The sequence below is a fragment of the Chlamydotis macqueenii genome, chromosome 1 (genome assembly GCF_036417535.1).
Source record: "Chlamydotis macqueenii isolate bChlMac1 chromosome 1, bChlMac1.mat, whole genome shotgun sequence".
Taxonomy (NCBI): Eukaryota; Metazoa; Chordata; class Aves; order Otidiformes; family Otididae; genus Chlamydotis; species Chlamydotis macqueenii.
In genome coordinates this window covers 105,213,523-105,241,203 of record NC_141556.1, presented here as the reverse complement: position 1 = coordinate 105,241,203, position 27,681 = coordinate 105,213,523, and the positions used below count along the sequence as shown (strand labels likewise).

The following is a 27,681-nucleotide window of genomic DNA, read 5'->3' as shown; positions in this document are numbered from 1 at the left end:
TTGTTGATGGAAGCCCTGAAAATATAGAAGTAGTATACAAATGCTCCCAGTTTCTTAATTTTTCTAGTCCATAGATGATTTCAGTACATTTCTTAACGACTCATTACTGTCCCGTTAGCATCCAATATCTCTGGAACTCAAGCTCTGACTGCAACAATTCAAATTCTCAGAAGTACATATTTGACTGAAATCAGTATCCACTTAGAAATAATCAACTCTACTGACAGTTGTTATTAAGTATATCCGCACTAAGCATAACAACTATGGCAGCTGACAGCTCTAAGAAAGTTTCAAATAATTTCTGGAGCAAAGGATTTCATGCTCATGGATACTCATTAAATACAACTGACAAAATAACTAAGTTTTCCCTGTGTCTGTATTTAGTTTAACTTACTTAACCTAAGCCTATTGCTCCATCCCCTTGATTCCTAAATGACAGGCAGAAGTTTTACAAGATTGCATGTACCACTAAAGCAACACAAAAAGATCACCTGAAAAGCCATAGCTAAACGGGTCACAAAAATTACCAAGGTACTGAGATTTGAATAGGATCTCAATCCCAAGTAGTTGCATCAACATAGAGAGACATCATCCATACACTATCATTTTTCAAATGATCAATATTTAAAATACTGTTTTCATCTTCTAAGACTGCAACAACACATTGTATCCATATTTCAGACACATATGCCTGTTCCTAAACACCATGAAGAGTTACATGTTAATGTTTCACTCATTGAGGTCACTTTGCACAAGTAGATAAACTGATTCTGCTTCTTAGAACAATTAAAAAAAAATGTAAAGTTACTTAAAAGAAAACAGAAAGGACAATTGAATAAGAAGGATTGCAAGAATCGAACAGAGTAAGCCTAGAATCAACACCTTCAGCTTTGATCCATGGGGCACAGGAGAATAACCATCCTGTCCAGGTGGAATGAACAACTCCCACTTCCCATACTCCATCTTCTTGTATGGATGCGAAAACGGATTCCAGTCATCTGCAATTTAAGAAAAATACGCTTAGTATTATATCTTAAAATGTGTCCAATTACAATTCAAAGGTACAAAAGCATGTTCCACCTTTTTCAGAAAAAAAACTTCAGTAACAGCAGACACAAATACTTTTATATCTGATACTACTACATATATTCAAAAGAGGTTCAATAAAATGATTAAGATTTTCACTAGGAAACCATACTCCAATTCTAATTTGACAATGATGAAATTATTTCTGCTTTACATTCTTTGATCAAACTAAAAACGACTTCCTCCTCCCCAAAAAAACACTACTGATTTTAATACCACAAAATCATGGTTGTATGAAAATTAATAGGTGAAAAGTAATGCTTAATGTAGAATTAAAAAAAAAACCTCACAGCCTAAACAAGCCAGTAGAAATATCTGTTACAACACAATGGAAAAAAAATAATTAGCAGCTGTTGATTACGGAGAGGGGAAGTGAGTTCGGAAAAACATAACCAAACCAACCTCCATAAACTGAATGCTCAAATCAGGTTTGGACACACACACTGCTTGTTGCCGCTATTTTGACAAACTGACTCATTAAGCATATATAATAGGAAAAATAACGGGGAAACTCAGACAAACTTGGTAGCAATGGCTAAGAAAGCATACAATACCAGACAATGAAAACATAGTCAGGAAATTTGACCTGAAATGCCAGTTGTATTTAAGTCAGTCTTGAAGAAGATTCCTTTTTCATTAAAAAAAGTTTAACAAACCAAGTTTAGGTTCCATAATTCAAGATTCTTTGTCCTGAAGAAGTGCAAGTTTGATCAATATGACCTGCCCAACTGAATAGACATTTGCCACGAAGATCCTGTGTGTTTGTGTGCATGTTCAAGGTTAACTCATGAATGAGGCTGAATATAAAGCTTCTGAACAGACAGACTTGGGCAATGTAATAATTTCTAGGCTAGAAGGAAGTGGCAAGCCAAGTTTGAAAATTACTTTTTTTTTTCTTTTCTTGAAATGTGTCTATCTCACATAGTTCAAGCCTACAGAAACTCCTAAGCTAAGAAGAAACCAGTCAACACAGAAAATTGAATTGCAAGACATTAAAGCAACACATGCCAATCTTTCTGCACGTCATGTCCTGTAGTTAAAAAAAAAAAAAAAAAAAAAAAAAAAAAAGGGAGGTGGTTTACCTCTCAATGAAAGAAGAATAAGTAGTCTTCAGTGACTTATTTACAGGAGGTGCAGTGCATAGTCTTAGGCAGGCATTCTGTAACCACTAAAAAACTGTTCACATCCTAAACCGTAGTTCCATGACTAGTTTAAGCCAATATAAAACAATATCACTACTAAACATGGTAGTCAGGGTTAAAAGCAATTCAGTCAAAAACTAGACATTCCACTGAAGCAGGATCATCACTTTTGACACCATGGAAATCAAGACAGGGGAGGCAGAGAAGTGAAGAAGTTATCTATATTCATCAGCATATGGATTTTCCAATAAATGTCAGTAAACAAAATATTATCTGCTCTGATAAAAAAAAAGATAACCTTCCCTAACAATATATGGGTGTCGATTTTCAAAGAAAGACTAGGCTGCTTTCAAAGTAACTTGCTAGTTGCTCTTACACAGCTGTTTAAACCTGAGAACTGCCCATCTTTAAAGAACAAAACTGAAAGGCACAAATCAAACAAGTTAGACAACACAACAAAAATAAGTATGTAAGACAAATATTCTAGCACCTATTCATTTTATAGTAGAGAACAATGTCAAAACCAATGAAGATGTTATTATAATAAAGCATTTCCCATGCTCAAAAAAAATAGAAATGCAATTAACTCAATACTCCATTTAGATGATAGTTTTTATCACCATTAGGTTATCTATATACTATCCAATAGTGCAGATGGAAAATACACACACCAGCAGAAGGGAAGTATTTACTAAAATATTGCTTGATTAACAACAGAAAAGCTTGTATATTAGTAAGATTTAGTCTTCCCCCTTGGTTTTACTCTGAAATGTCAATAAAAAAAAAATAATGAAACAAACACTACTAACATCTACTAAGAATACTAAAACCAACATCAAACAAACAATATCTTAGCAATAAAGCAATTCTCCTTAAAAGAATGTCAGAACTGCAAACACTACATATAGTGTTTATATGCTATAATACATATATGTATTATATTTCAGGAAGCAGTTAAAAAGATGTAGAATACATCACTAGGATTTTAGGGCTTAGGGGGGAAAAAAAAAAATCAAGTCATATAACATGGTACCTGCTGTATGTTACAAGTCTGTCAATGATCATCACTAGGAGAAAGAGAGGGGGACAACAGTCATCTAAGGGCTCCTGAATGATCCCAAAGCATTGAAGGTACTTAAAGGGCAAAAAGGGAGTCAGAGGTAGAAAGTAGGGCAATATATTATGCATAAACTAGAAAAATTACATGCTCTTTTAGAAGATATTTACATAATCCAAGTGGCACTGATACAGTCCTTAAAGCAAAATGAATGACAACTGCAGGGTACACAGCTAGGTAAGACCCTGGAAACCTACTGACGATATCTGGAAGAACTTGTGCCTGTGTCTGGACAATTACAATACATTTTGTACAAAGCAGGACCTTCACCTGGAATATAACATCAGAAACAATATCTAAACTTCAAATACCAACATATAGTAAGAACTATATTGAATGCTCACAAAGATGATCTCCAAAAAACACTTTTTCTTTTAACAGAAAAGCAAGAACAAAAAAAACCACATGAAGGTGGTAAGAGTTAAAATTGATATTTTATTTCCAATTGCAAACAGCTAAACTGTCTGAAATAAACAATTCAGGCAAAAATGGGAAAACAGAAGTTGAAAAAAGTAACAAACATTTAGAAGTTCTAAGACGACTACTTTAAGGAACCTATTAGGATTTACAATAGTCAAGACCTTCTTATAGGAATTACTACCAACTTCCTCAACCTTCTTTCCCCTCATAGATATCTGATCATCTTCATTGCTTTGAACTATGCATGAACTGAACCAAACATGCCAGGTGATGACTCGTAAATATGGAGCAAAATAAAAAGTTATAGCAAAAGCCTTAGGCCCAGTCTCTACAAAACTCACTTGGGGAAATTGCCTGAAGTTAAGTTCATTACATACACCAAGAACACTGAATTCTTACATTACTGAAAGAAAAAAATTCTCATGACCTCTGTTACAACCACCTATACTGTTCCGTATCGTGGCCAATTACGCAGTCTTCCTTCTATGTTGCCTGATTTCCAACAACTCAGTAGAAGGATCATTAACATAATCTGCTTAAAAAGTGATTAAACAATTTAAACACTGACATAAAAAACAAATGTCTTTACTTTTCAGATGAGATGTCTCCCTGGTGTAGCTTATACTTCAGTCTGCCGCCTTCAGTTGTCTGCAGCCACACAAGTATAGTGCTATTTCACTTTACTCATGAAGTCTAGGTATTTTTCTATAAAGAGTTTTGAAGAAAGTAGTAAGAAGTTCAGCATCCTATCATAAAAGTATCTAGACTCCATTTAGTTAAAAGTTGGAGTCTAGTCTCGGGGGGGAATCATTCTAAGACATTAAAAGTTTCCAATCAGCTGTCAGATATCCACATTATAAGGGCTGGTGGCTTAACTTCTCCTTTCTTTACTCTGAAGGAAGCCTGTCAGAATTTAAGTAATAAATAAGCCTCCCCTCCAAACCAACCAGCCTACCCTCCCTACACCCTCCAGTCCCAGCAGATGCCTTCTCCACTAGTACAAGAAAAAGGAAGCAGAAAGCAAAACAAACGGACATTCCAGAGCGATCAACATTTTAGATTCAATGCTAGCTGGGAGGGAGGGAGAGTAAAGAAAATAAGAGAAAAAAGGTAACTAAAGAACAGAAACCACAAGTATGACAATATATTGTATCAAATACTGACTTCCAAATTAGCATATGCATATTTACTCTTTCAAGCTTCTTAAAAGTTTGTAACATTTCTTTTAATTAAAATATTGTTTACAGATAACCTACTGAGTCTCTGCACGGTCAGATACAATTTTGAGTGTTCTAACTCCCCAACAAATTCTGTACGTTACCCTCAAAACTTGGCGGTTCAGTGACTTATTCTGAAACAGCTGATTGTAAAGTAGCAATAAGTTGCCAGTAGTCACCAAGTTCCTGAGCAATACAGCACCCAAATAAAATGATTCAATGTGTTATCACTGGGAGTTTTTAAGGAAGCTATAATGTTGATAATGCCTCTAGTACCAGAAATTCAGCTGACTAATTGCCTCATACACTTGATTTACTGAGAGGCTAAAAGTACTGACAAATCCTAATGGTTTTGGATGTTCCTTTAATACTTTTCAGATAGAGTAAAGCATTGTACCAGAGTATCAACAGATATAATATCTTTTTCTCTCAAACTATGGCATTTTAAAGAGAACAAATTACTCTGAAAGTATTGTGATTTTCTTGATTTTATGGTTTTCACTTTCCAATCCAAATATAGATTTATGTGCTAGTACTAGATTCTAGCTCTTTTCCAGATGCATGGTGATGATACTATGAAGTATTCCATAAATAGGAGCTACCCCATTTCGTTACAAGTGTCTCAGAATGAGGAACAAGAAAACCATAATTTGGACCAAAATACCTCAATATCAAAGCTTTTCTTGTCTGCTATAAAGCATAAAAGTTAATCACAAAACATTTTACATTTGCAGCACTGATGCTTCATGCATATATAGTTACAGAAATAAATTATTCATGTTTATCTTAAGCACAGTTCACAATAAAGCTACTATCAACTATCAGCTTAAATATAAATTCTGAAAGATGCCTCAGTTCTCTGTAACACAGTCTGCTTTTGCCATTATAATTTTTACTACTTTTTGATCCTCAAATACTTATCAGATTAAATACCAGGGACAAATACTTTGTGTCATTTCTTGTGTCTTTCCATCAAACATCTAAGAGACTCACAGGCAATATCATATTAAGTGAAACAGTATGAGAAAACACTGCTATCCATCTCCCTGCATGAGAACTAAAAAACAAAGCATAAATTGACTGTTTTAATATTACGTGCCATCAAATTTCACTGCTATCAATCTCCCTGCATGAGAACTAAAAAACAAAGCATGAATTGACTGTTTTAATAATACATGCCATCAAATTTCAGTCTAAAACCTAAAGAGCTGCTGTCATTTAAGTTCCAGGTTTGTTTCTTTGTATGACTTCCAACTTCCCCCTTAAGTGGTTCAATTTACTCAGAAAAAGCTGAGTTTTATAAAAAAAAATTCTTATTAAAAATAATCCTGATATTCAATTTAAATACAATATAATCAAACTTAGTTTGAGACTTTAACCTGCTTGAAAACTTAAAGAAAGGTTACAGGGATTCACTTTGAATTAAACATACCTGTAGCAACCTGAATCTGAATCTTCGGGTTTTGCAACCCAATTTTTCATCAGAATATTATTAAAGCTCATATGAATTGAATGACAGTCTTCCATTCCTCTAGGCTTTCTGAGTACATTATCTTCCCCCATGGGAATGAATACTTTATTATGACTGATGAATATGATACATAGGAGAAAAGCAGTTTCTCCACGTTAAAGTGAATTTTTTTTTTAATCTTTTGACTTCTTACTGCCACGTTTCATTAAAATGTAGCTGCAACTACTCTTAAGACATTAGTCCTAAATTTCTGCTTCACACGATGTATTACATGAAATACTTTAAATGAAGTAGAGTTTAAAAAATTATTGCAGTTTTTAGCTACTGTATTCTGGTATATGTGTACATCCCCTCTCAACCTATCAAGCAAATTTACATGTTATATCCTCTTTTTAAAGTATTATTTTTTAATTTCGTTAAAAGTCTGTTTTTAAAATGGCTATTAAAATACATATTTACAAAAATGTATTATAGTATTCAACTGTGTTGAGTAATTTAACTTAAAGATTATTATGTCCATCACATAAAAACCTTGAATAATGGGTGGGGTTGCAGGGAGCAGAGGAGCAGTAAGGAGGAGAATTTTCTGTGCATTTATATATCAAGTTGAGCTATTAAAATATCCTCATCTAGCTGTCTTGCAGTCAATATTGATAGCTGGTATCACTATAATCTAGCAGTAGGTGAACTATACTTGTGATTCATTAGTCAGTTTTGAATCAGAGGACGTATTTGTTTCTCATATTAAAAATCAAGTACTGCATGACCCTATTTTATCAATGCCTATTCCAATAAAAAAAACAAGAAGTATTTCAAGGAAAGCTATCATTCACTAGGTTAACCATATCAAACAGGAGTATGATTGAAAATAGTCTTCCGCACTAAAAAAAAAGATTTTTCTAAAAATAGTCATTCTCTACGGACTTAAATTATCACAGTGAATAGTGGATACACACCCTCCCTTTGCGTTCTTGAAGAAAAAGAAAATACAAATCTCTGACAATGCTTTCTTTTCGCTTATTCTATTTGTAAGTATACTGATCTTGAGACTACAGAAAAATACTGCTAAAAAACAGTACTGTTTGCTATGAAGCACTGACAAAAAAAAAATCTTAACAATGAATCTGAAGAACACTGTCTGGGTAGTTAATTTATTTCTTTATTACTGTGCACATTTTAACAGAAGCTTAACCATAATACTTTAGAAAGCACCACTAGATACTACAGCTAATGGCATATGTAATATATCTTATAATTTTTGAAGTTATATAAGCACATACAATTTCAAGTTCACAACTTCCTCCCTCAAATACAGAGTTTGTCCTTTTAATAGTTTTCCTCAAACAAGAGTAAGGAAGAAGGAAAACCCAACATTTAACTTTTTGTTTAAGCAGAAGTATTTTAACTGCCTCAAATTGGAAATTCATACTTTTTTTTAGTATAAATACACACACTGAACATGCACTAGCTAAGTACTTCCGTAAAACAAAAGTTGAATAAATAACACTGCATACTTCTGAAATGCAATTAAATGAACAAAATCATTTCACAGATAAAAGTCTCAGTTCAGTAAGAGCCAGTAATGAAATTCCTAGTATCTTGATGGACTAATACCTAACCCTGATCAATGGATAGAGCAGAGAGGTGAAAGGGAAAAATAAAACAAAAACTCACAAAACACCAAACAAAAAGGAGAGTATAGAATAAGTATTGCAAGATTTAAGAGCAAAACCACATTTGACTTCCATTTAAGAATTTGCAGAACATTATTTGAGTATAGCTATCCTTCTGAATCAGGAGTAAATTCATATTTGTCCCAAGTTTTAAGTGAATCAATGTCCTCCCAGTTCTCACAGTAAGCAATGTGATTCTTCCATGTAATCCTGCCACCTTCCTGTTCTGCTAACATCCTTCCTTCTCCTCCCCTCAAAACAGAACATCACCCACTCTTTCATAAGTGCCTTAGTTTGATTTCAGACTACCATTTTGAAGCAGGACTTTTGTCTACACCCGAATGATTAGTGGAAATTTTGAAGGGCCTCGGTCCTTAGACGTCTAACACCACTGTTTGACAGTCAAAGATAAAGCAAATTATTCCACTGTTACTCCTCCTTCTCTGCATACAGTTTTATAGAAGCCTATCTGTGGGGCTTTAGGAAGAACCTCAGGTAGTTTAGACACATTCAGTCTAAAGCTGCATTGTGATCAGGCCAGATCCTTTAGACAAGTCATTGCTTTACGGGTATTAAAAAAAATAGATATACATAATACTGGCCATACAATAGAAACATCTATGTTCTCAGGCTATTGCAATGTAGACTAGAAGATAATCCGTTTAAGTTATGAATTCGCATGACACCAGCCAGCCACTCCATACAATTTTACTATCAGAATTTCATCACTGATACAAAATTTTCTTTAAGTGAACAGGCTATTTATCTAAAACATAGCACAGAAGAGAAAAAATATTCCTAAAAATACTTACTGAAGTCACCTGTGAGAAACACCGCTTCTGCTCCCGGTGCCCACTCTTTGCAATATACTCCACCATCCACAAATTGGTTAACTCCAAAGGTTTTGTAACTTTTCGAAAATTTATCAAGGCCTCCTTCATTTTCCTCAATGTTCTTCAATCGGTTATAAAACAGAGAATACCTTTCAAGGAAAACAGATAAGACTTTTTAAAAAAAGTTTAGTAAGTGCCTTTCTTATCATAACAAGTGTGAAAACACGAAAAAAACATTGAAGTGAGAAACACTGTCACACAATGTCCTCCAACTGCAATATCAGATTCACTGTTTTCTATAGAACTAGAAATAAAAAAAAAAAATCAAATACAAACCATACAATTTTCCCATGGTTGTTACACAGTGCAAAGTTGCAATCTTCACATTTGTTCGTATTTTCTCTACTTTATGGGAACAGTTTGCACGTCAACTCGAAGACTACAACTCCTGACTGGCAGTCAAGAAATCATAGTATTACTACACAACAGGAGAACTTCACACTCTGAGCAGCCTAGCACTTTTTCCTCCATCTTATTAATACTAGACATAGGCCTCCTAGGGAGAATTGTATAGCCCTGCTACATCTCTCACAGCCAATTTTAATAGACAATCTCAGGGCACAGAAAAGTTTGCAGTACAGCATATGTAGGTATGGAGAAAGTAGTCTGGCACTTGCAGCAAGCAGCTCCTTAGGCAGCCTCTCTCCAAGACTCCAAGAAGTTCCCATCAATTCAAGAAACACACATCAGGTGCACAATATAAATAAGATGATCAACTTTGACTCCTAAAATGTAAGCTATTATGTGAAGAAGCAGAGCTAAAAGCTTCGGTTGATAATTTTATTAGTGCTACCTATACAGTTTTTTTGTTTGTTTTAAATAACACACCCCAAATGTAAATTAGAAATGTGTTTATGTTCTCCATAAATGGAAGAGAGTCTTCTGAAATGTAGAAAAACTAATAAGAATCCCAGCAAGAGCAACTTGCTTGCTTCATTACACTTACTGTATTGTGAAAAAAGAAACAGAAAAGAAGCAAAACAGTACTATGGAACTAAACTTTGTTGGTTAAAAAAAAAAACCACCACATAACACTAACAAACAACAAAAAAAAAGAAGACAGTAACCTGTCTGCAGTATCGGGACTTAAGACACTGCTCTGTGATTTGTTTTAAAGTTTTGTTTAGAATTGGCTCTTAATTAGTTCAAAGTAGATGATTAAAATGTCTATTTGTTGGTTAAGGTAAAATAACATCACTTATATTAATTTAGAGTACTACGACTGCTTTCGAGGTTAATCTCCCAGCAAGTTTTTATTATGAAGACTGATGCTCACCTTTAAAGACAGCAAGACTTGAAAAATGCCTCAGGACACACTACAGCAAATACAGTTATAACTTATTGCCCATCCACCTGCATCATTCCTTTAAAATTTGCTCATGGGTATAATCCTCAGAAGTGCATTACTAACTACTACTGCTCTGATAATCAATTTCATTTATAGTGCTTGAGGGAGAATTTTTTGTCAGATTTCCAAGTATATGTGTATTGTATATATACACAAAACCAGCTGACTCAAGTCTTAACCAACTGCAATCACAGAAACATTTATATAAATAAAGTTTAAATACAGAAACACAGTGGAAGTCACAAACAGCCTCAAAGGTTCAACATACAACATTTGGTAAAGGTAAAATTACTCCATTATTGAAGGGTTCTTCTTGAAAAAAAACAATAGTATTTTGACTTGCATAGATTTTTAAAAATATTTAAGCCTTCCTTTAACAATGTAACAGTTACATTATACAAGAACACAGTGCTATCTGCAAATTTCAGTTTCTCTGCAATACACAAGCTGCTTCAAAATTGCTGCCTGTCACATGTATTATTTTTCACTAGTTCCACTGCAGCTGAAGCAGAAACCCTTGTGTATATGACACAGGTAACTGTCGTAACTCCAGAAAAGATCTAACCAGAGCAATGAATCTGACACACTTGCAATACAAAATGTATTCTGGCTTAGGTTATCTACTCCAAATTAATCTTTTCCCCTCCCATACTTAGTACAAATACATTTTCACAGCTTTAAGAACACTTTTGGCTAGATGTGGCATTCCCACATTCAGGAAGAAGTAGAACACCGCTTAGCTTCATCTTTAAACAAAAGTCAGTCATACAAATCTTTGAAAGCTGGAGAGGAAGGAGGTGATACATTTATTAACAAAGAACAGCAGGTCACAGGAAAGGACTGAAATCTCTCTGTAGAAAAGAACAAGGTTATGATAAGCTTCATATAACCTAGAGGCACACATATGCTGACTGCCTATTGCTCTTTCTCAGTTAGTCCTCCCTCACAAAGGAGGATCAAATCCATTCATCTCATCCCAAATAAATAAATAGCACACAAATTCAGGATTTGAAAGTAGGTTTATGGGGTGGGAGGGATGAAAATGGACTTCCAGAAAACAATTATACAATTTACACATTGGGGGGGGGGGACGACCCACCAAAAAAAAAAAACCCAAAAAACCAACACTAACCTCTAGATACTTACAGAACCACTGCTTCAAAGTTTAGGCATACAAAGAGATCACAACACTTGATATGTGAAATAATCACAGGTAGTACTGTTAAAAAAAAGAAGACTCTTTTTGCTCACTTTGCAGCAGTGGTGAGCAAGATTACATGCCCAACAGAAACAACTGCTTTTAGAGGACGGGCGTCAAGGAAGGAAGCAGATTGGGAAAGTTGTTGATTAGGGATGTAAAATATTACTACAATAATAGCTTTTTATATATGACAGATTTTGAACAAGTAATACAGCACCATGTACATAGAGTACAAATGGCCCTTCAATTTGCACACAAGCATGCTGCTTGTGATAGAGCAAGTTAATCCAGGTATTACTGCTGTATCATCATTGCAGAAATAATGATTATTGAAACAACTAGTGCTCTCCATAATTGCTTTTAAATTATATTCTAGAAAGCATTCAATTTTAATTTTTTTTTTAACCACCTCTTGAAATTACTAACTATAGAACTGGAGTTTGCTCAAAGTTCATTAAAAACCCACTAGCTTCTAAAATGGATCAATTACTTGTGCTGTGAACTATTCAAAAAAAAAAAACTCATCTCAGGAGGTGAAACACATCTGGACACAGAACAAGGTTACCTGTCATAGAAGGTCTTGTAACAGAAAAGTATTGTTCTGTATCCTGCTGCTGCTTTAAAGGAAAGAATTCTGTTAAGGGCATGCTAATGATCCAGATTTAGGAAACTTAAGGTTTTGCTTTCACAGAAATTTTGGTTTTCATTTCTACATTACTGAAGCTTGTTAAACATCTTCATCTTCCAAATGGAAACCCCAAATTATACACAGAAAATGAGAGGAAGAAGTTTTTTGTGCAACCAATTCCAAAGATTTATGTTCTTTCCTAACAGCATACAAGCATTAAAAGAAGAGAGGTAGACAGTAGACTGATGAAACTACATTTCATCATTCCCTCTTAACACTGAAAGTTACATCATATTCACTTACATATATGCAATCACCTGATATATATAGTCAGACAGACTCTGGACACATGGGACACATTTCAAAGGTGAGACAATCTTGCAAAATTTTGGACATGTGAATAGAATCAGTAACAGCATGCAGAGCTACAAGTCGAGACAAAAGGCTGACTTCTGCCTTCACATTTTTCAAGCTTTCAGAGCTTAATGAGTGACTGCAAAGTCTTTTAAGATTTTTCTATTACCCTGCATTAAAGTTGACACTGAAGAGGATTACAAGGTAAAAACTACCCAAGTATGTCTTGGAAAGTACAACCATTACCCTTTGGACAAAAAAGTAAATATAGCAACAACTAGATCCACGGAACTTCAGGTACAGAGGGTCTGGAGTAACTGGAAAAAGTTGTACATCAAGTCCCTTACTACAGTCAGGTAAAACACCACACACCTGACAGGTGCAGACAGCAGAAGGGGGCTGCTTTTGTTGTATTCCTTGCTCCTGGATTTCTCATGGAAAAATAAGCTTTTCAATTCAAGTCCCATATCCATTCATTTCATCTCTGTAAACAGGCCAATGGAGTTTAAAATACCAAAATTAGGTCTTTTCTTCAGACTTACTGGAAACAAAGACTTCACAGTCTTGGCATTTCCCCAAGCACAAATACACCCAGCTTGAAACAAGACATTTGGTAACAGGATAGTACTTTTACATTAGCATTTTTTCCCAATCCTCTACCACTATTTCACTGTGAAATACTACTAATTGTAAACATCATTTGAAACAGGGTCACAACAGTCTTTTCCTATTGTTACATTCATAATTTGTAACACAGCATTGCTTTAAATCCCATGCTTTATATGCAGCTCTGTTTAAACCCGTACAAAAGAAGTGTAGGAATTGGCTGACTTTCCATAGAAGCAGGATTAAAACATCAAACATGAATTAGTATAACAGCTATCCAGAAAGCAAGTATCTTGCCAATAAAGTAAGCTTCATAGTGAAGCAGCAAAGGCAATATTAACTCACTAAGCACTTTCAGGGTTCACGTTTCAGGTAAGCACCTATTCCTCATACTTTATCACTAAAACGTCCTCAAATATCTTGTCTTACAGATACACAGAGACCTAAAACTTATACAGTAAATGTATACAGTTATCAGAGAAAAAGATGGCCTGAAATCTTTCAGTTCAATGTAAAGCTATATAGTTCTTATAAAGAAATAAAGTTCTATTTATTTGGTAACCACGATGTACAAAACCCTCCTGATGCTGCAGTTCCTATTACCACTGACTTCATTCAGATATTGATAGTAAGTCACAATACTGAATTAGGACTCCACATAAAGCCTTCAGGTCTTCATTCTTCCAAGCAACTGGAGGTACTAACTCCTTACTGGCCACCTTGTAAAATTAAAAGTTTAAAATATTAGAATATCTTTTTTTTTCCAATTTAACCAGATAAGCTTTAGTTTCTTAGGTATCACTCTAAACTAAATAGAAACTAGAACAACCACAAATGCCTTAGCAGAGTATACAAAATACCCTCATTTAATCCATCTGGTGCTGAGCTCCAAGATGGCTGCAAAGCTTCAGGATATTTTTATGTCCCTACCTTTTTATAAAGTTTTAAATATTGCAGTTTATAGAACAGTCAAATACCTTATTTTAAGACTTGTGGTGTCAACACTTAAATTAATCATTTTAGTCCCTGTTCTGCTTACGATGCTGATTTTAGTAACTATTCATCTTTTAGATTCTTTTTTGTCCACACCAGCTTGTGTCATAATTTATTTCTACAATATTGGCCCAGTATTAACACTAATTTATTCAAAACATGAAAGCAAATAGTAGAGACTTTGATAATGGTATCTGGTGTCCATATGGAAAGCTAAATTCTGCAGATATCAAAGGGAAAAGGATATGAAAGAAAATGCCCAGTTAGGTAGTCTGTAGCCAAATCCTCCCATATTCCAATAAATACAAACATTTACAGCAATGTCAATGTTAAAACTGAAGGTACGGTCCAAAACAAAAAAAAAAAACCCAACAAACAAACAAATAAAAAAACCAAAAAAAAAAAAACACACCCAAAAAAAAGCCAAAAAAACCCCACACCAACAAACTCTCCACTCCTTAAGTCTGTTACATTTCTTTAAATTTCTTCCAATGTAGGTGTTGGAAAGACTACAAGATCAAAAGCAGAAAAGGAAAAATTGTTTGTTTTTCCCCTTTATACCTCAACAAACCTTAAGAAAAATTGAATTAGATTGAGATACCACTTAATTCTGTTTATCAGCTCTTCCTGAAGTCTCTGAGAGGAATGCTACCTCTCATTTTCAACCTTCCACAGGAGAAGCTGTATCAGCATTACAGTAAAACAAGGAATAGGAAAGCAAAGAGGCCATCAAACCCTGTCCTGTCACATGACATATCATGAACAATACTATTCATAAAGTTACTGAGATCTCTGAACTCCATTTTCAGAATTACCCTGGGTCCCCCACACTTGCAACAATGACTGGAAAACTGGTACAGCACTTTGCTGAAATCATAGGATCTTCCTAACATACACAAACAGCAGCCCTGATTGAGGGCTAACATACCATCATCCTCTGCTCCAAAATACACTGATTTGAAATTCTCCTGCAGTTTTCCAGACTTCTCCAAGCATTTTTAGTTTGGGTTTGGTTTTTTTTTTTTTTTATTTTAAAGCATTTGTACATCTTGCAAACAAGAATGAAAACCATCGTATCTCTGGAGCAATACTGAGATTGCATGCTGTCTTCAGAGTTGTTGAATGAAGCACACTGTGATAGTGCAGGAAGACTGGGGCCAGTGGTGGGGAAAAAACGTTGGGCAGTGCGAAACTCAATCACCTACTGACACAGACAGACCACCAAAACATTCCATGTTTTCGTATAGATCTATGCTATCTTATAATCCCTGTGGACAATCAAAAGGGTAAAAAAACTATAAAAAAAAAATCTAAATCATCAGTGTAGATGCACCACACTTTTACCAACATAATAACTTTTACTTACTTTACTTATAAGATAAGCATTAAACTGCCACAATTTTAAAGTTTATTTTTCTACAGTAACATAGTATTCCAATAAAGGCACACTTTGAAATTTGGCAAATGAGGAATTGAAAATGGTCGATTTTAATTCTGATAGTCTACCGCAGGAACATGAAAAAGGATTAACAGCTGGTTTTGAATTATATAAGAAGAAAGGCTCAGGAGCTGCAGTTCCCCCCTCTGATAACAGACAGCCCATTTTTTAGAGAATTATGTCCAAAATCTTGCAATGCTGTCATCAAGTAGCAGTGATGGGTATCACGTAAGTGCCTACATTGAACATGTGAGCAGCAACCACTTCTTTAAAAAAACCTTGATAGTTATGGAAGAAGAGGAACTTGTTTTGAATCTGAAGATGTGATGTTAAGACTTAAGTCAAACTTTTGTACTTAAGTAGCTCTTACCACTATGCATCTAGTCAAAAACGTTCACCTGCAGCAGTAAAATTTACTCAGCAAACCATGTTATAAAAACAAACTTCTCTGTGGTCTGGCATAACCCTCAGGGTAACTATCCAAATTAAAAAAGCAACATGTTGTGGCATTTCATAGAGTCTGCCTGTAAAACAGGCAATCCGGCCTCCAAATGTGATCGGATACATCCATACAGAGCCACATGCTCCAGGCGCACCAGCTCTTTGAGCTCCACATTGCAGTCCACTGTGTGCAATAGGTATCCTTAACCACCACGTGTAAATCACAGACGTGCCAGCTACCATCTCATGAAGCACAGCTCTAAAGTCTCTGATGAAGACTGTGCTGTACTCTCACTGAATCTTCCTGGAAAGCCAGAGAATTAATTTCTTTTAAGGTAGTCAAAGGAGGAACATGTGGGAATACGAAACTGGACAATCCTGAAACAATCATCACTAATAATGCCCACTTCTATTCCTGCTGTGACACCTACCACTTCACAGAAGAAAAAAGGAAACGGAAAAGATGAAAACAGAAGTTGAATAGATACACCACTTCTGAGTATTTAAAAACAAAGTGCATGCAGTCATTCACAAATTACTTTTTATAATATAGCTGCCATCACTTTGATGATGGTTACAAACACTTTCACTGACACCAAAGCCAGTGCAGAGTCCCTGCTCAGATTAGCAAGCCCTTGATTCTCATTTTCTCCTTTACTCTGTAGTTATTACCTCAAACTGTCCTCATTCAGCTGCTTACAAGGGACGGACTGAAGGAAGACAGGAGTAGGCTGGGTCAAGTCAAAGCAAGTTTCTGCAGTCCAACAAATCAAATGCATCAGACCGTGTTGAACTAGAATTATGCAGCGGAAGCAAATTCCTGTTTGCAGTTGCTTCTTCAACTTCATTTGTCACTACTGAAAGTGTACAAAACAGAAGCCTTGGATTTTTTTACTCACTTTTCATTCGTCTAGTCAGAGTATTACACAAAGCAATCACACTTAAGAAAAATACTAAGTAAAGGCTGAGTAAAACTCAGGTAGATATGACTACTTCAGAACAGCAGATTTACTGTATTTTAACTTATATCAACTTTATAGTTTCAGATTATTGACTTGCACTTTCTGCATAGAGAAGTCCTGTCTTATCCAGGTAATCTTTTAATATACATTTAAACAGATTAAGCAACACCTGAACACATGTAACCTTTGAGAGGAATTCCAAGAGATATGCTCGATACAGTCTAGAAGTACAGGATAGCAATGGCTGATGTTTACAGAAATCCAGAAGATGATCACCTAATTTTACTTTTCTGCAGGTTAAAAGTAAAGGTTTCTGAAATTATGATCTTAAGAAGCCTGTGTGTGGCTAAATCTGAGTTTTTCAGAGGTTCTAGTTGCTCTATTAAAATTATTCACTACAGAAGTACTTTGCCTCTCTCTTAAGTCAGAGGCACTTTAACACACATTTTCAGTTGAAAACCTAAGGATTCTGCAAGTTGTCCAATGATATTGAGTTCCTTTCATATGTAAAATGTAAAAAATTAGCTGTTACCCAAATAATTTGAAGATACAGTTATTCCAGTAAGGAACTCACACAGTTAAACCATTTCTGTTATGATTCCTACTAGAGCACTTCATTACCAGTTACTAAAAAGACCACCCAGCAGACAACCCGTAAGAGCAAGCAAGAAAGACAAAATTTCAAAAGTAACTTTTCCAATTTTTCTCTACTCTGCAGATAATGAATGCCAACATGCAATTTTTCATTTCTTCCTTTCCAACGACATGACAGCTCTGTTCTGTGCTATTCTGGTCTCCCCAGGAGATTTCTTTAAGATCTACCTAAATGAATGGAAGGAGGGCAAGAGATTAAGGAGTGTCTGCTATTGCTGAATGCCATGAACACAGTGGCTTTTTCGAGAGCTACATCCAAAAAGTTCCTTCAAGTAAATAAATTGAGTGTCCTTACAACTTCTCTCCAACTAGAATAAATCTGTAATATTAGAAGCTACACTGGAAAACAAAGCAGAAGCAGTTTAAAAAAAAAAGAAATGCAACAGCACCCACACCACCCAACTTCAGCAGTTAATTACAATTTCTGGGCACTTTCCACAGTAAACAAACAGATGCAAAGTCCCAACTCTCTTTGGATGTTCCATTACGTCAGTATAGAGAGGTAACACAGCTTTGTGTCTCAAACTAAATGTAATATCTTAAAAATTAAGAAATATTTTCTTGGGGATAATTGACAAGTAATCACTTGCTCTATTAAGAGTTGTTCATACAGGACAAGCGACTGATTCAGCACTACCTTTTTTCAAAATAATTTGAGGTGCAGTGACATGCAAGTCAAGCCCTAACAACAACATACATTCTAGTACACAGGAACAAGACAAAACAAAAATTGGCAGAAAACAAAGGGAAACTACAGAGTTTTTCTTGACATCCTACCATAAGTTGCTATTTCTAACAGGGGGGTAAAGACCTATAAGCTATCAAGTCTAATACAGATAAACTCATTTCAGTAGTATTTTAGGAAGATTATTTGCTGCCTTAAGTTCTGGCACTGTGCTTTCTGCACAATACAGGGGGACTAGAAACAAGCCTCTTCCTTGCTTTAAACATTAGGATAACGTAGTGGCTTCACCAGCATTTGACAGCTGTAATGTTTTTGCCATCAGCTTTGTAACGAACATACAGTGCTCAATTTGTAACCAAATGCAGGAGTGATTACAAGATATATCAAAGGCAAACTTGAAGCAATCATTTAGTAATAATTGCTCCACTGACTTAGCTAAACCAATCCAACTTCTAAGAACACCCTTCCTCACACTATTTAGAGGCTCTCCTACTCACATCCACATATGTTTGTTCATTTATCACTCCCTTCAGTTTATTATAAACACATGGATGCACCTCACAGGATAAGTGTAACAAATTAGTGGTGTTTAGAAGAACCAAGAGGCAATTTCTTTCCAGCAGAAGCCTAGCGAACTACTTAGAGACATCAATTCAAGCGAGAGAGAAGGACAAGCGTATACATAAGCATTAACACTTGCCACAACAAAGCCATTTTATCTTTTATCCTCTACTGAGATAAAAGGTATATAGTTACTTTTTAAAAAACTAAAAGACACCCTAAAAAAACCCCACAGACACCCCCAAAAACCTTGTGATACTAACCTGTGTCACAACTTCCCAGAACAGTACAGCTATGTACATTCTGTAGCTGCCAAAGCACTCAAGACAGCTTCCCTGTCACGAGGTAACACTAAATAAGACAACAATTACAAAATAATGAGAGTTCTGTATGGTTTTTTATTTTGTATATAAGGTAACAAATTTACCAGTAGCATACCTCATTTATTGTTTTACAGATCTGGACACTTATCAGATAGTATGAGATTTCTTCGTTTAATAGTCATTGTCTCACTATCCCTCTGCTAAGTAGTCTTAATTATGCATGAACTGTAGCTAAGAGAGGGCTTTTAGTGTACAATAATTTGCTCCTCTGTTGTGATACCAGAAGCAAGTTGATGGAGCTCTTTTCGAATTAACATAACTATAGAGAAATTCCATCATACTTGAGCAGAAAGCTGTAGAAGTGCAGAGAGAGAGATTTCTTTCTAGAAATCGGTAGACTAAGACTGTGTTAGCTCATGTTTCATATTACACAAGAGAAAATAAACTGAAAGGTCAGTTGAACAGTTACAGCATTGCCCTTTTCCAAGGTAATCAGCAGAGCATGTAGCAAAGACGTGAACACAAGCGTGACTGGAAAGACAGTAGCTGATAAAGAGGCTTTTGCTGCCAAAAGCATGTGGGACAAAACACTGCTCTCTCGATGCTCGGCACGGAGCGTGGCATACTGCAGGCCTTACTTCAGTAATTCTGATTTATTACTTTAATTCAAAATTGTGTTCTTGTTAAACATCCAGGTTTTCATATTGCCAAAACACACTAGAATATTTAATACTGAACATTAATCACATTCCCAGGTAAGCTACAGGAACAATATAATTATTAATTTGTTTGCAATAGGGACACAATACAGTCAAAAACTAATTCATCTGGCTTACTAATGCATTTTTACTTTAAGTACACAAATTCTTGTTGTTATTCAGTATTATTTAACTGGAAACTGTAGAGTAGATTTTCCTCCCATATTAAAAGCAATTTATCTTTCCTCTTAGAAGAATGTATTTATTAGTGGAACCTTCCAAAATGGTTCCTACTCATCATATTAACATATGCTTAAAAACACCTTAGTCTGGAAACAACTCACTCAAATATTTTATTTACCAGGATTATTTTTTAATGAAGCTGTAAGTAACAATTTACATATCAATTCCCATTTGATTCCACTGTCAACGATTTCTAACAGACTATCTTCATACTAATAGATACCAAGTCTAGTTAGGGGGAAGAGTCAGTGATTCCCACAGCAGTAGTACAAAGTTGGAATCAAAACACAAACTAAAAGCCATAGCTACATGAGAGCCTTCGGGGGGGGGGGGGGGGGGGAACCCACAGAATTTCTTAATAACACTTGCCCTTTTGGTGGGCAAGTGTTATTACTTCTTGAAGGTCTTCAGTAACCTGGAAGTATCAGTCAGTCAGTACCATTTCTAAAGCAATTATTTGCGTGGAGAGAACCAGCCCACACACCTCCTACGGGTTGTAAAAGCCCTGCACATAGTGACAAGATAGTCTGAACTTCAGCAACTATTTAATTTAATTTCAGTTGTTTAAAGCTACTTTGAATGTTGTGTTGTTTTGGTTTGTTTGGTTTTTTTTTTTTTTTAATTAGCTTGCCACAGCAATAAGTGTAGGTAGCCATCTGTTTCTTTCCTAATTCAAGTCTGCTGCATCAGCTTGGCTTCCACATCCTTAGTAATGCTGCAAGTAACATTAACTGGCATAAATGAAGCTCAACACAATGCTAAGAAAGCCTTATCTTTCTAAATAAACATTCAAGAAGTTACAAGTCAAAAGTTTTAGTTGTCTACCAAACAGAAAATGCTTTTAAGTCAGAAGTCATTTCTGGTTATTTCAAATAAACCACCAGATACTCCTCACTACCCTAGCCATCCAGCTCACTTTAGTGGGCACATTATGCAGTAAGAATTGTTATTTTAATTTCTTAACAGAAAACTGCACTTCAGTTTCAATTTCCGTAAGTTTTAATTCACTTCCTTTTAAAATATGTTCCTGAAATTAAAAACAAAGTCTTGATTTAATGGATCAGATCAATGACTTGCATATTCAAGTAGCTCATTATTTGAAAGTTATGTTAGAAAGTTAAACAAAAATCTTCTCATCTTCTGATAACCAAACAAAAATCTCCCTTACTACAGGGCTGTTTCCTTATCAAACTTCAAACAGATTTAAATGGATAGCCATCTTAAGAGGCTGTCAAAAAGCTAGCTAGAGGAAAGGTGCTCATAGCAACACCCAGCTTCTTTATTACTGCACCAAGCCTTGCTCCCTGTAACAGTTTTCCTCTCATCTAGTGTGACCATAAAGCTACAGTATTCCACCTAATTAAATAATTCTTTAAATCTTACTGGTTTAGCCTCAATTTTAGGATGTGCATGTATTCATACACCACCTAAAAAAAGGTGTTTTGTTTTCCCTCTTGTGCACACAAATACACTCTCAATGCCAGTTTCCTCCTGGCCTTAAAGCATTTGTCATCCACTTTTAGATTACCTCTCTGTATTTTATTATGACAGAGAAAACTTCACAGTACTCCAGGCAAGAAAAGCATGTGTGATATTTTTACATATAAAGAATAGACAGAATAATAGAATCATAGAATGGTTAGGGTTGGAAGGGACCTTCAAAGGTCATCTAGTCCAACCCCCCTGCAGAGAGCAGCCACATCTTCAATTAGATCGGGTTGCTCAGAGCCTCATCCAGCCTGGCCTTGAACGTTTCCAGGGATGGGGCATCCACCCCCTCTCTGGGATAGAAAAAACAAGTATTAAACACAGGATAGGGAGGAAGGTATATTTTTGCTTTTGTTGCTGACCACTGTGCCAGTTTTGATCAGTCTTCATTAGTCTGATCAAAGAGTGTTTTCTCTTCAGGCACAGTAGCTGCAGCAGGTACATACAGACCGCACACAACTCACAAAGCATGCCTGGTCTGCTACCTGGGCTCCCTGTAATGCTTATGAAGAAAAGTAGCCCTTTTGGAAGACAGTTTTAAGGAAGAAAATGTTACCTCCAGTGACTGGAAAATCAAATCTGGAGGAATTAGGGGCTGGGGGGTGAATACCACTGAGCTACTTCACCTTCTGTATTATCACACCCGTTTAAGGAGGCTTAGAAAAAGAACTGCATTGGCTTCACAGCACAAGCTTGTCTAAATTTAATTCTTAACTGCTTTCATTGCAGACAGGACCAACAAGGAAAGCCAAGCACTCACACATTTATACAGTCCACAATACCAAGTGTTTATAATTTAGTATCAACACACTAGATGTATAATTAGAACTTGTGTACTTAAGAAATGCCTGTAACTAGTCCCAGGCAATAAGGTCTACTCCCACGGAGGATGATCAACCAAAAAGCATGTATTGCTGTCGCCTGCTGCTGCGAGTACAATGTGTATACAATGGCTTCCTCCATTCGCAGCCAAGCATTTTCAAGATGCAGTCTAAAAACTGCTCTTTTCCTAGACTTTAGTAAGAGTACAAAGATAAGAAATACTAGTTGTTAACTAATTTGCAACATCATCTAAAGAGAAATATAAACATCAAAGTCTCACAGTTATTATACTGAATATTCAAACCACTCTAGAAAGCAGAAGAGTTCAGGTTTTACTGAACCAGTCGGTCCAGTCCCCTGAAGCTTAAGCTACTGCATCTCATTGACACAATCTTTAACTTGAATAAAACTACATGAATTGCTGCATGCCAAAAATTTGTTAATCACTTAACCACAGAAAGAGCACTACTCAGCAGCTGCTGGATCCATCCCAGCCACATACTCATATCCACACAATTTAAGCTCATAAATACAGATGACATAGCTTCCAAGACACCCGCCTTCTGATGGGATTGTGGCTGTATTTGATGTTTGCAGGAACGGGCTGATAATCATAAAAGTCACCACTGCTTTGCAGCCTCCAAGCATCTGTCTCTTGTCTATAATGAAATTTATCTTGTCACAACATTAGAAAGCTTACGATTCAAGTTTTTAATGGCTATGACTAAATAAAATTCTAAACAAAAAAGATGAGACAGTAATAACTAATACTGCGTTATGATGCAAGACTCAAGCCATCTATCACAAATGACTCAAGCCTTAGCAAGACAGTGCAGCTTACATCAGAATTTTAAATATCTGAAGTGACAAGGTAACTTGGGACACACAGAAAACCACTTGCAACAATGCAGGGGGTAGGGGAGAAGGAGGAAGGAAAAACCCAGAAACTTAGAAAGCCAGTATTGTCAGGGTTAGCAATCCCGATACACTGCACACCCAAGTGCAACCATAGTCTTACACTTAGAAAGTACAACCGCGAAAGCGTCACAGATCACGGAATACTAACATTTGTCTAATACAAGGAGTTCAGAAGTACAAGATAAACAAGCAATCTACTAGGTGGAGAAAGTCCCTAAATTTTTAGAATTTCAGAGTCATCTTGTCTGCTTAAGACTCTAGATGCATCTTCGAAAACAACTACTAAAGTTTGAGTTTCATATAAAATTTTGACATAAGCTTTATTTACATAGATCCTTTTCTATAAAAAGTTATTATTACTAAGCATTAATTTACTTCAGATGGATAAACTTAAACAGCTAAATGGCAGAACAATATAGTAATGGACTGTATGTTGGATACGATTTCCCTTTTCAGTCAATTTTCCACCCCCACTATGACATACCTATGACTATAGTAGGTGTTTTCTTCTTTATAGAGGAATTTAGACAATTTACACTGGCTGACCTGTCTGAAAAGTTGTATTTTAAAGTACTTGTCTATCTTTAAAGTACAAAATAGAAAAAGCAGTGCACTATACTCTTGACCAAAAAAATAGAAATATGTATATGATTATATACAAATCTAGGTGTTTACATTTGGTGTATACACACACACAAGATCCCTTCACTCTCCCCTCTCCCACTTGAAATGCATACAGCAGAACATAAAACTAGTATCTCTTTTATTGGAACTAGGCCTAGAAAAACCACTACTAGCTCCAGTTCTCAGACTGGAGAGCTGCCAAAGTAAAGCCTACAAACTGAAGCCAAGCAGGACAACAGGTTAGACCCAAAGCTTCAGTCAGCACAGCTTCCTTATTTGAGGTCAACTCAATACGCACTGCACAAGTGAACATGAAGGAGGAAAGCCATGAGCCAATAACTTTGGTTATTCACAGTTTGTCAGGAAATTAACCTCTTCATTTATGAGCTATGCATCAGGAGTAAGCCGAGTAAAGACTTCCGAAGTGTGGAAAAGAAACTCATGGAAAAGAAAATATCGTTAGGTATGCAAAGAATTAATATGTATTTTTTTCATCACAATGTATTCATTACATCAGAGTAGTTTGGACATTTATTATTCCATAAAGAAATTTATAAACTGTAAACAATATACAACCCTCCAAAAACTCTATACTTAAACTCTTCTATACTTAGACTCTCCTGAAGAGTCTGAACTCGCGTTCAGCTTGTACAATGCTACACATACATTAGCATCTACAGGCGTAATCTTTTCTTTCCCTCCTGGCACGCACAGTTTGCACGTTGCCAGTTAGGAGTCTTTTTCAATTGCCATCTGAATTGGTAAAAGATAAAAGATTTTAGTATAAAACATATGCAAAAATTGACAGAGGGAGTGCCAACTAGATAGAAGAAAAAAAAAAAATTCCCTTAGGATCAGGGCCCCAGAGGAGATAAAGAATGTCTATGCCTGTAGGTTTGAGGCCCAAGAGAACAAAATCCTGAACAATCCAGTTCCAATTCAACACTGACCTAGTTCTGAGCAGGAGGCGGGGACAACAGCATTCAAGGGTCCTCTCCAACCAGAATTGTTCTGTGAATATTTAGTACTTTACACTTACTGAAGCTAGCCAGTTCTGCTTAAGAAAAACAAAGAATGTGGAAGATATATAAGATATATAAAAACAACAATGCAGATAATGACAGAAATACTACAAGCACTGCAAATGCCAAAGCACTTCAGTATCTTAGATCACTGGCAATCACACCTCCCTCTAAGCTTGCACTAATTTTCTTTGTATATGTATCTATGCACACAGATAAAGGAATTCCACAGTGCTAAAACAGACAAAAAATATGGGCAAAACAGCCCAACTTCTACCTTGAAAGAAATTTTGCTCTTGTTGTGTTACACATTTTTTTCTTGAAAATGTTATTAGCATATGTTTTTGCCACAGAATTTAAAATCAGTTAAAGTAGTTACTGACATGTATAAGGTGAACTTTCACACCAATACTACCTGTAAAATGTTACAATTATAGTAACTGCACACTCACAAGAAACCAATATACCTAGTTATTTCTATTTTAGTTCCTTATAATTGCATAGTACACACTATACATATGTGTGCATATACAAACACACAAAGTTTACTTTATAGGTATTGTTTCAAACATTCTCAAAATGTAAACCAATTCAACACTGACAAGAAAATCCAGAATCTTCAGCATCAAAGTACAAAACATTTTGGGTGGGGGATTGTGGATGCAAGACTGTTTTCATACTAGATTTTACAATAAGGGTGGTAGAACACTGGAACAGGTTGCCCAGAGAGGTGGTGGAAGCCCCATCCCTGGAAACATTCAAGGCCAGGCTGGATGAGGCTCTGAGCAACCTGATCTAGTCCGGGATGTCCCTGCTCTTTGCAAGGGGGTTGGACTAGATGACCTTTGAAGGTCCCTTCCAACCCGAACCGTTCTATGATTCTGTTATCCAATACTACAGATTTTTTTTTTCTTCTTCTTTAACTTTTTTAACCAAACATTACTGGTACAATTTTTGAGTCTTTCTTCCTCAATAACTAATTAGAACAAGAGACAATTCATATCCCTAAACATTATGCAACAGAGGGGGCTAACCTTCAGGAAAGGAAATGCTACCATGTCTCCTTCCCGAACTGAAGCACGGAACTGTTCAACAGTGTTTTATCTCTACAGGAAAGGGACTGCTTGTTTTCTCACAGAAAATCAGCAGGAACGCAAAGCCACTCCATTATGCATGGTACTTTACCTTATATACAGTCCTGCTTCTGACTGACAATCCCTCTGTAACTGCCTCTCATTCATGCCAGCAATGTGATTTTTGAGGTAAAATTGTGTCAATACATAAATTTTACAAAACCTAGGACCTTACCCTCCATTTCAGTCAGCTTTTGGTAACTTTAAACCAAGTGCATCAGCCCTAATTCTACAAGACTGAACTTAAAAATCCAAAATAAATCAACTAGGGAGGGAGGGGGAAGTCCTTTACAATGGACACTGGTCTCCAGGATATAAAAGAACTTAATCTTAAATTTTCAAGACAGTCACAGTGTCCTTTGTGACTTTTGAAGAGGTACCCATTACTATTTGGGACAGATGCAATTAACATGTCTTTCTCCCTTTGCAGGCCTCCCTTAAGACAAATCAGGATACCTCTACATCACCAGGGAGAGAACCAGACAGTCTGACTCACTGCAGTGTGATGGTTAGAAATAGTTTAATGCCCACACATTACACAGTCTCTTGCACAGCAAAGAGCTGCATCTCCCTCATTTTAAGGTCTTGAAGGAACTTTGGATTCTTATAGTCCACTATTCATTTACTCTAAGAAAAATTCTTAATTATTCTCACATTTTTCTGAGCTGAGTATTTACCTTTAAGAAAGTGCACGCTAAACGAACTACTAAATTTATTTTAAATGTCAAGCCACAGACCATCAGTAGGTGCACTATTTGACAATGTTTACAAATACCTTTGTTCAAAAAGCCCTGGTGTGCCATCCTAATGCGTTATGTTATACAACATGCTTGCATTTGGTTATGACAAAAAGCTTTCAGCAATAGACCACAGACAAAAGACTCTCATATAAAGGCCCTTCTCACTACCAGTCCTTTCATACAGGTTAGGCATGGAAACGCAGGCCAGAACCATCGCCTCTTTCCCAAACCTAAAATATCACACAGCTGGTGCAGTCAAATTTCATGTCCCACATTGAGTCACAGGAGCAAGAGAAGCTCATTCAAGGTTACCAGCACCTGAGTTATAGGTGCTGTATCATGTAAGTGTAAGGAAAACAATAAGCAAGTCTCAGGTCTGAACTGAACATACGTTCTTTTTTCCCTTACATATATCATACATACAGATGAATAAAAGAAATTTTCAATTTGCCAGATGACTTCGAGAGAAACTTAAGATTATCAATTATTCCTAATTAAGGAGAAACTTTCAGTTTGCCTACAGAGAAAAATCTATGATAAAAGTGAAATTTTGAAGGCACATCAGTGTATGTAATTAACAATATGACAACAAAAACTGACCTGGACAATATCAAAGAGCTCAAACCAGCAATTCATCCCTCTTTTGTAGCATTAAAGAGTTGCTAGAACTGCATTGCACTTACGTAACACTTGAATTTTGGGGCACTCACATTTATATTCCAACACAGCTAATATGAATGTCAACTTCCATATATTATATGACAACTTTCCTTCCTGGGG

The 27,681-nt window shown here is 35.9% G+C and overlaps 1 protein-coding gene across 2 annotated transcripts in view; it reads right to left on the bottom strand.

Annotated features, from left to right (window-relative positions):
- Positions 1-27,681, bottom strand: part of GBE1 (1,4-alpha-glucan branching enzyme 1) — a 165,932-nt gene that overhangs the window by 117,472 nt on the left and 20,779 nt on the right. For both annotated transcript variants that reach the window (XM_086763726.1, XM_086763735.1), the window contains exons 2-3: positions 8,939-9,108; positions 883-998 (exon numbers count right to left, since the gene is read on the bottom strand). In XM_086763726.1, the coding sequence (XP_086619852.1) occupies positions 883-998; positions 8,939-9,108 (286 nt within the window). The remainder of the gene's footprint in view (positions 1-882; positions 999-8,938; positions 9,109-27,681) is intronic.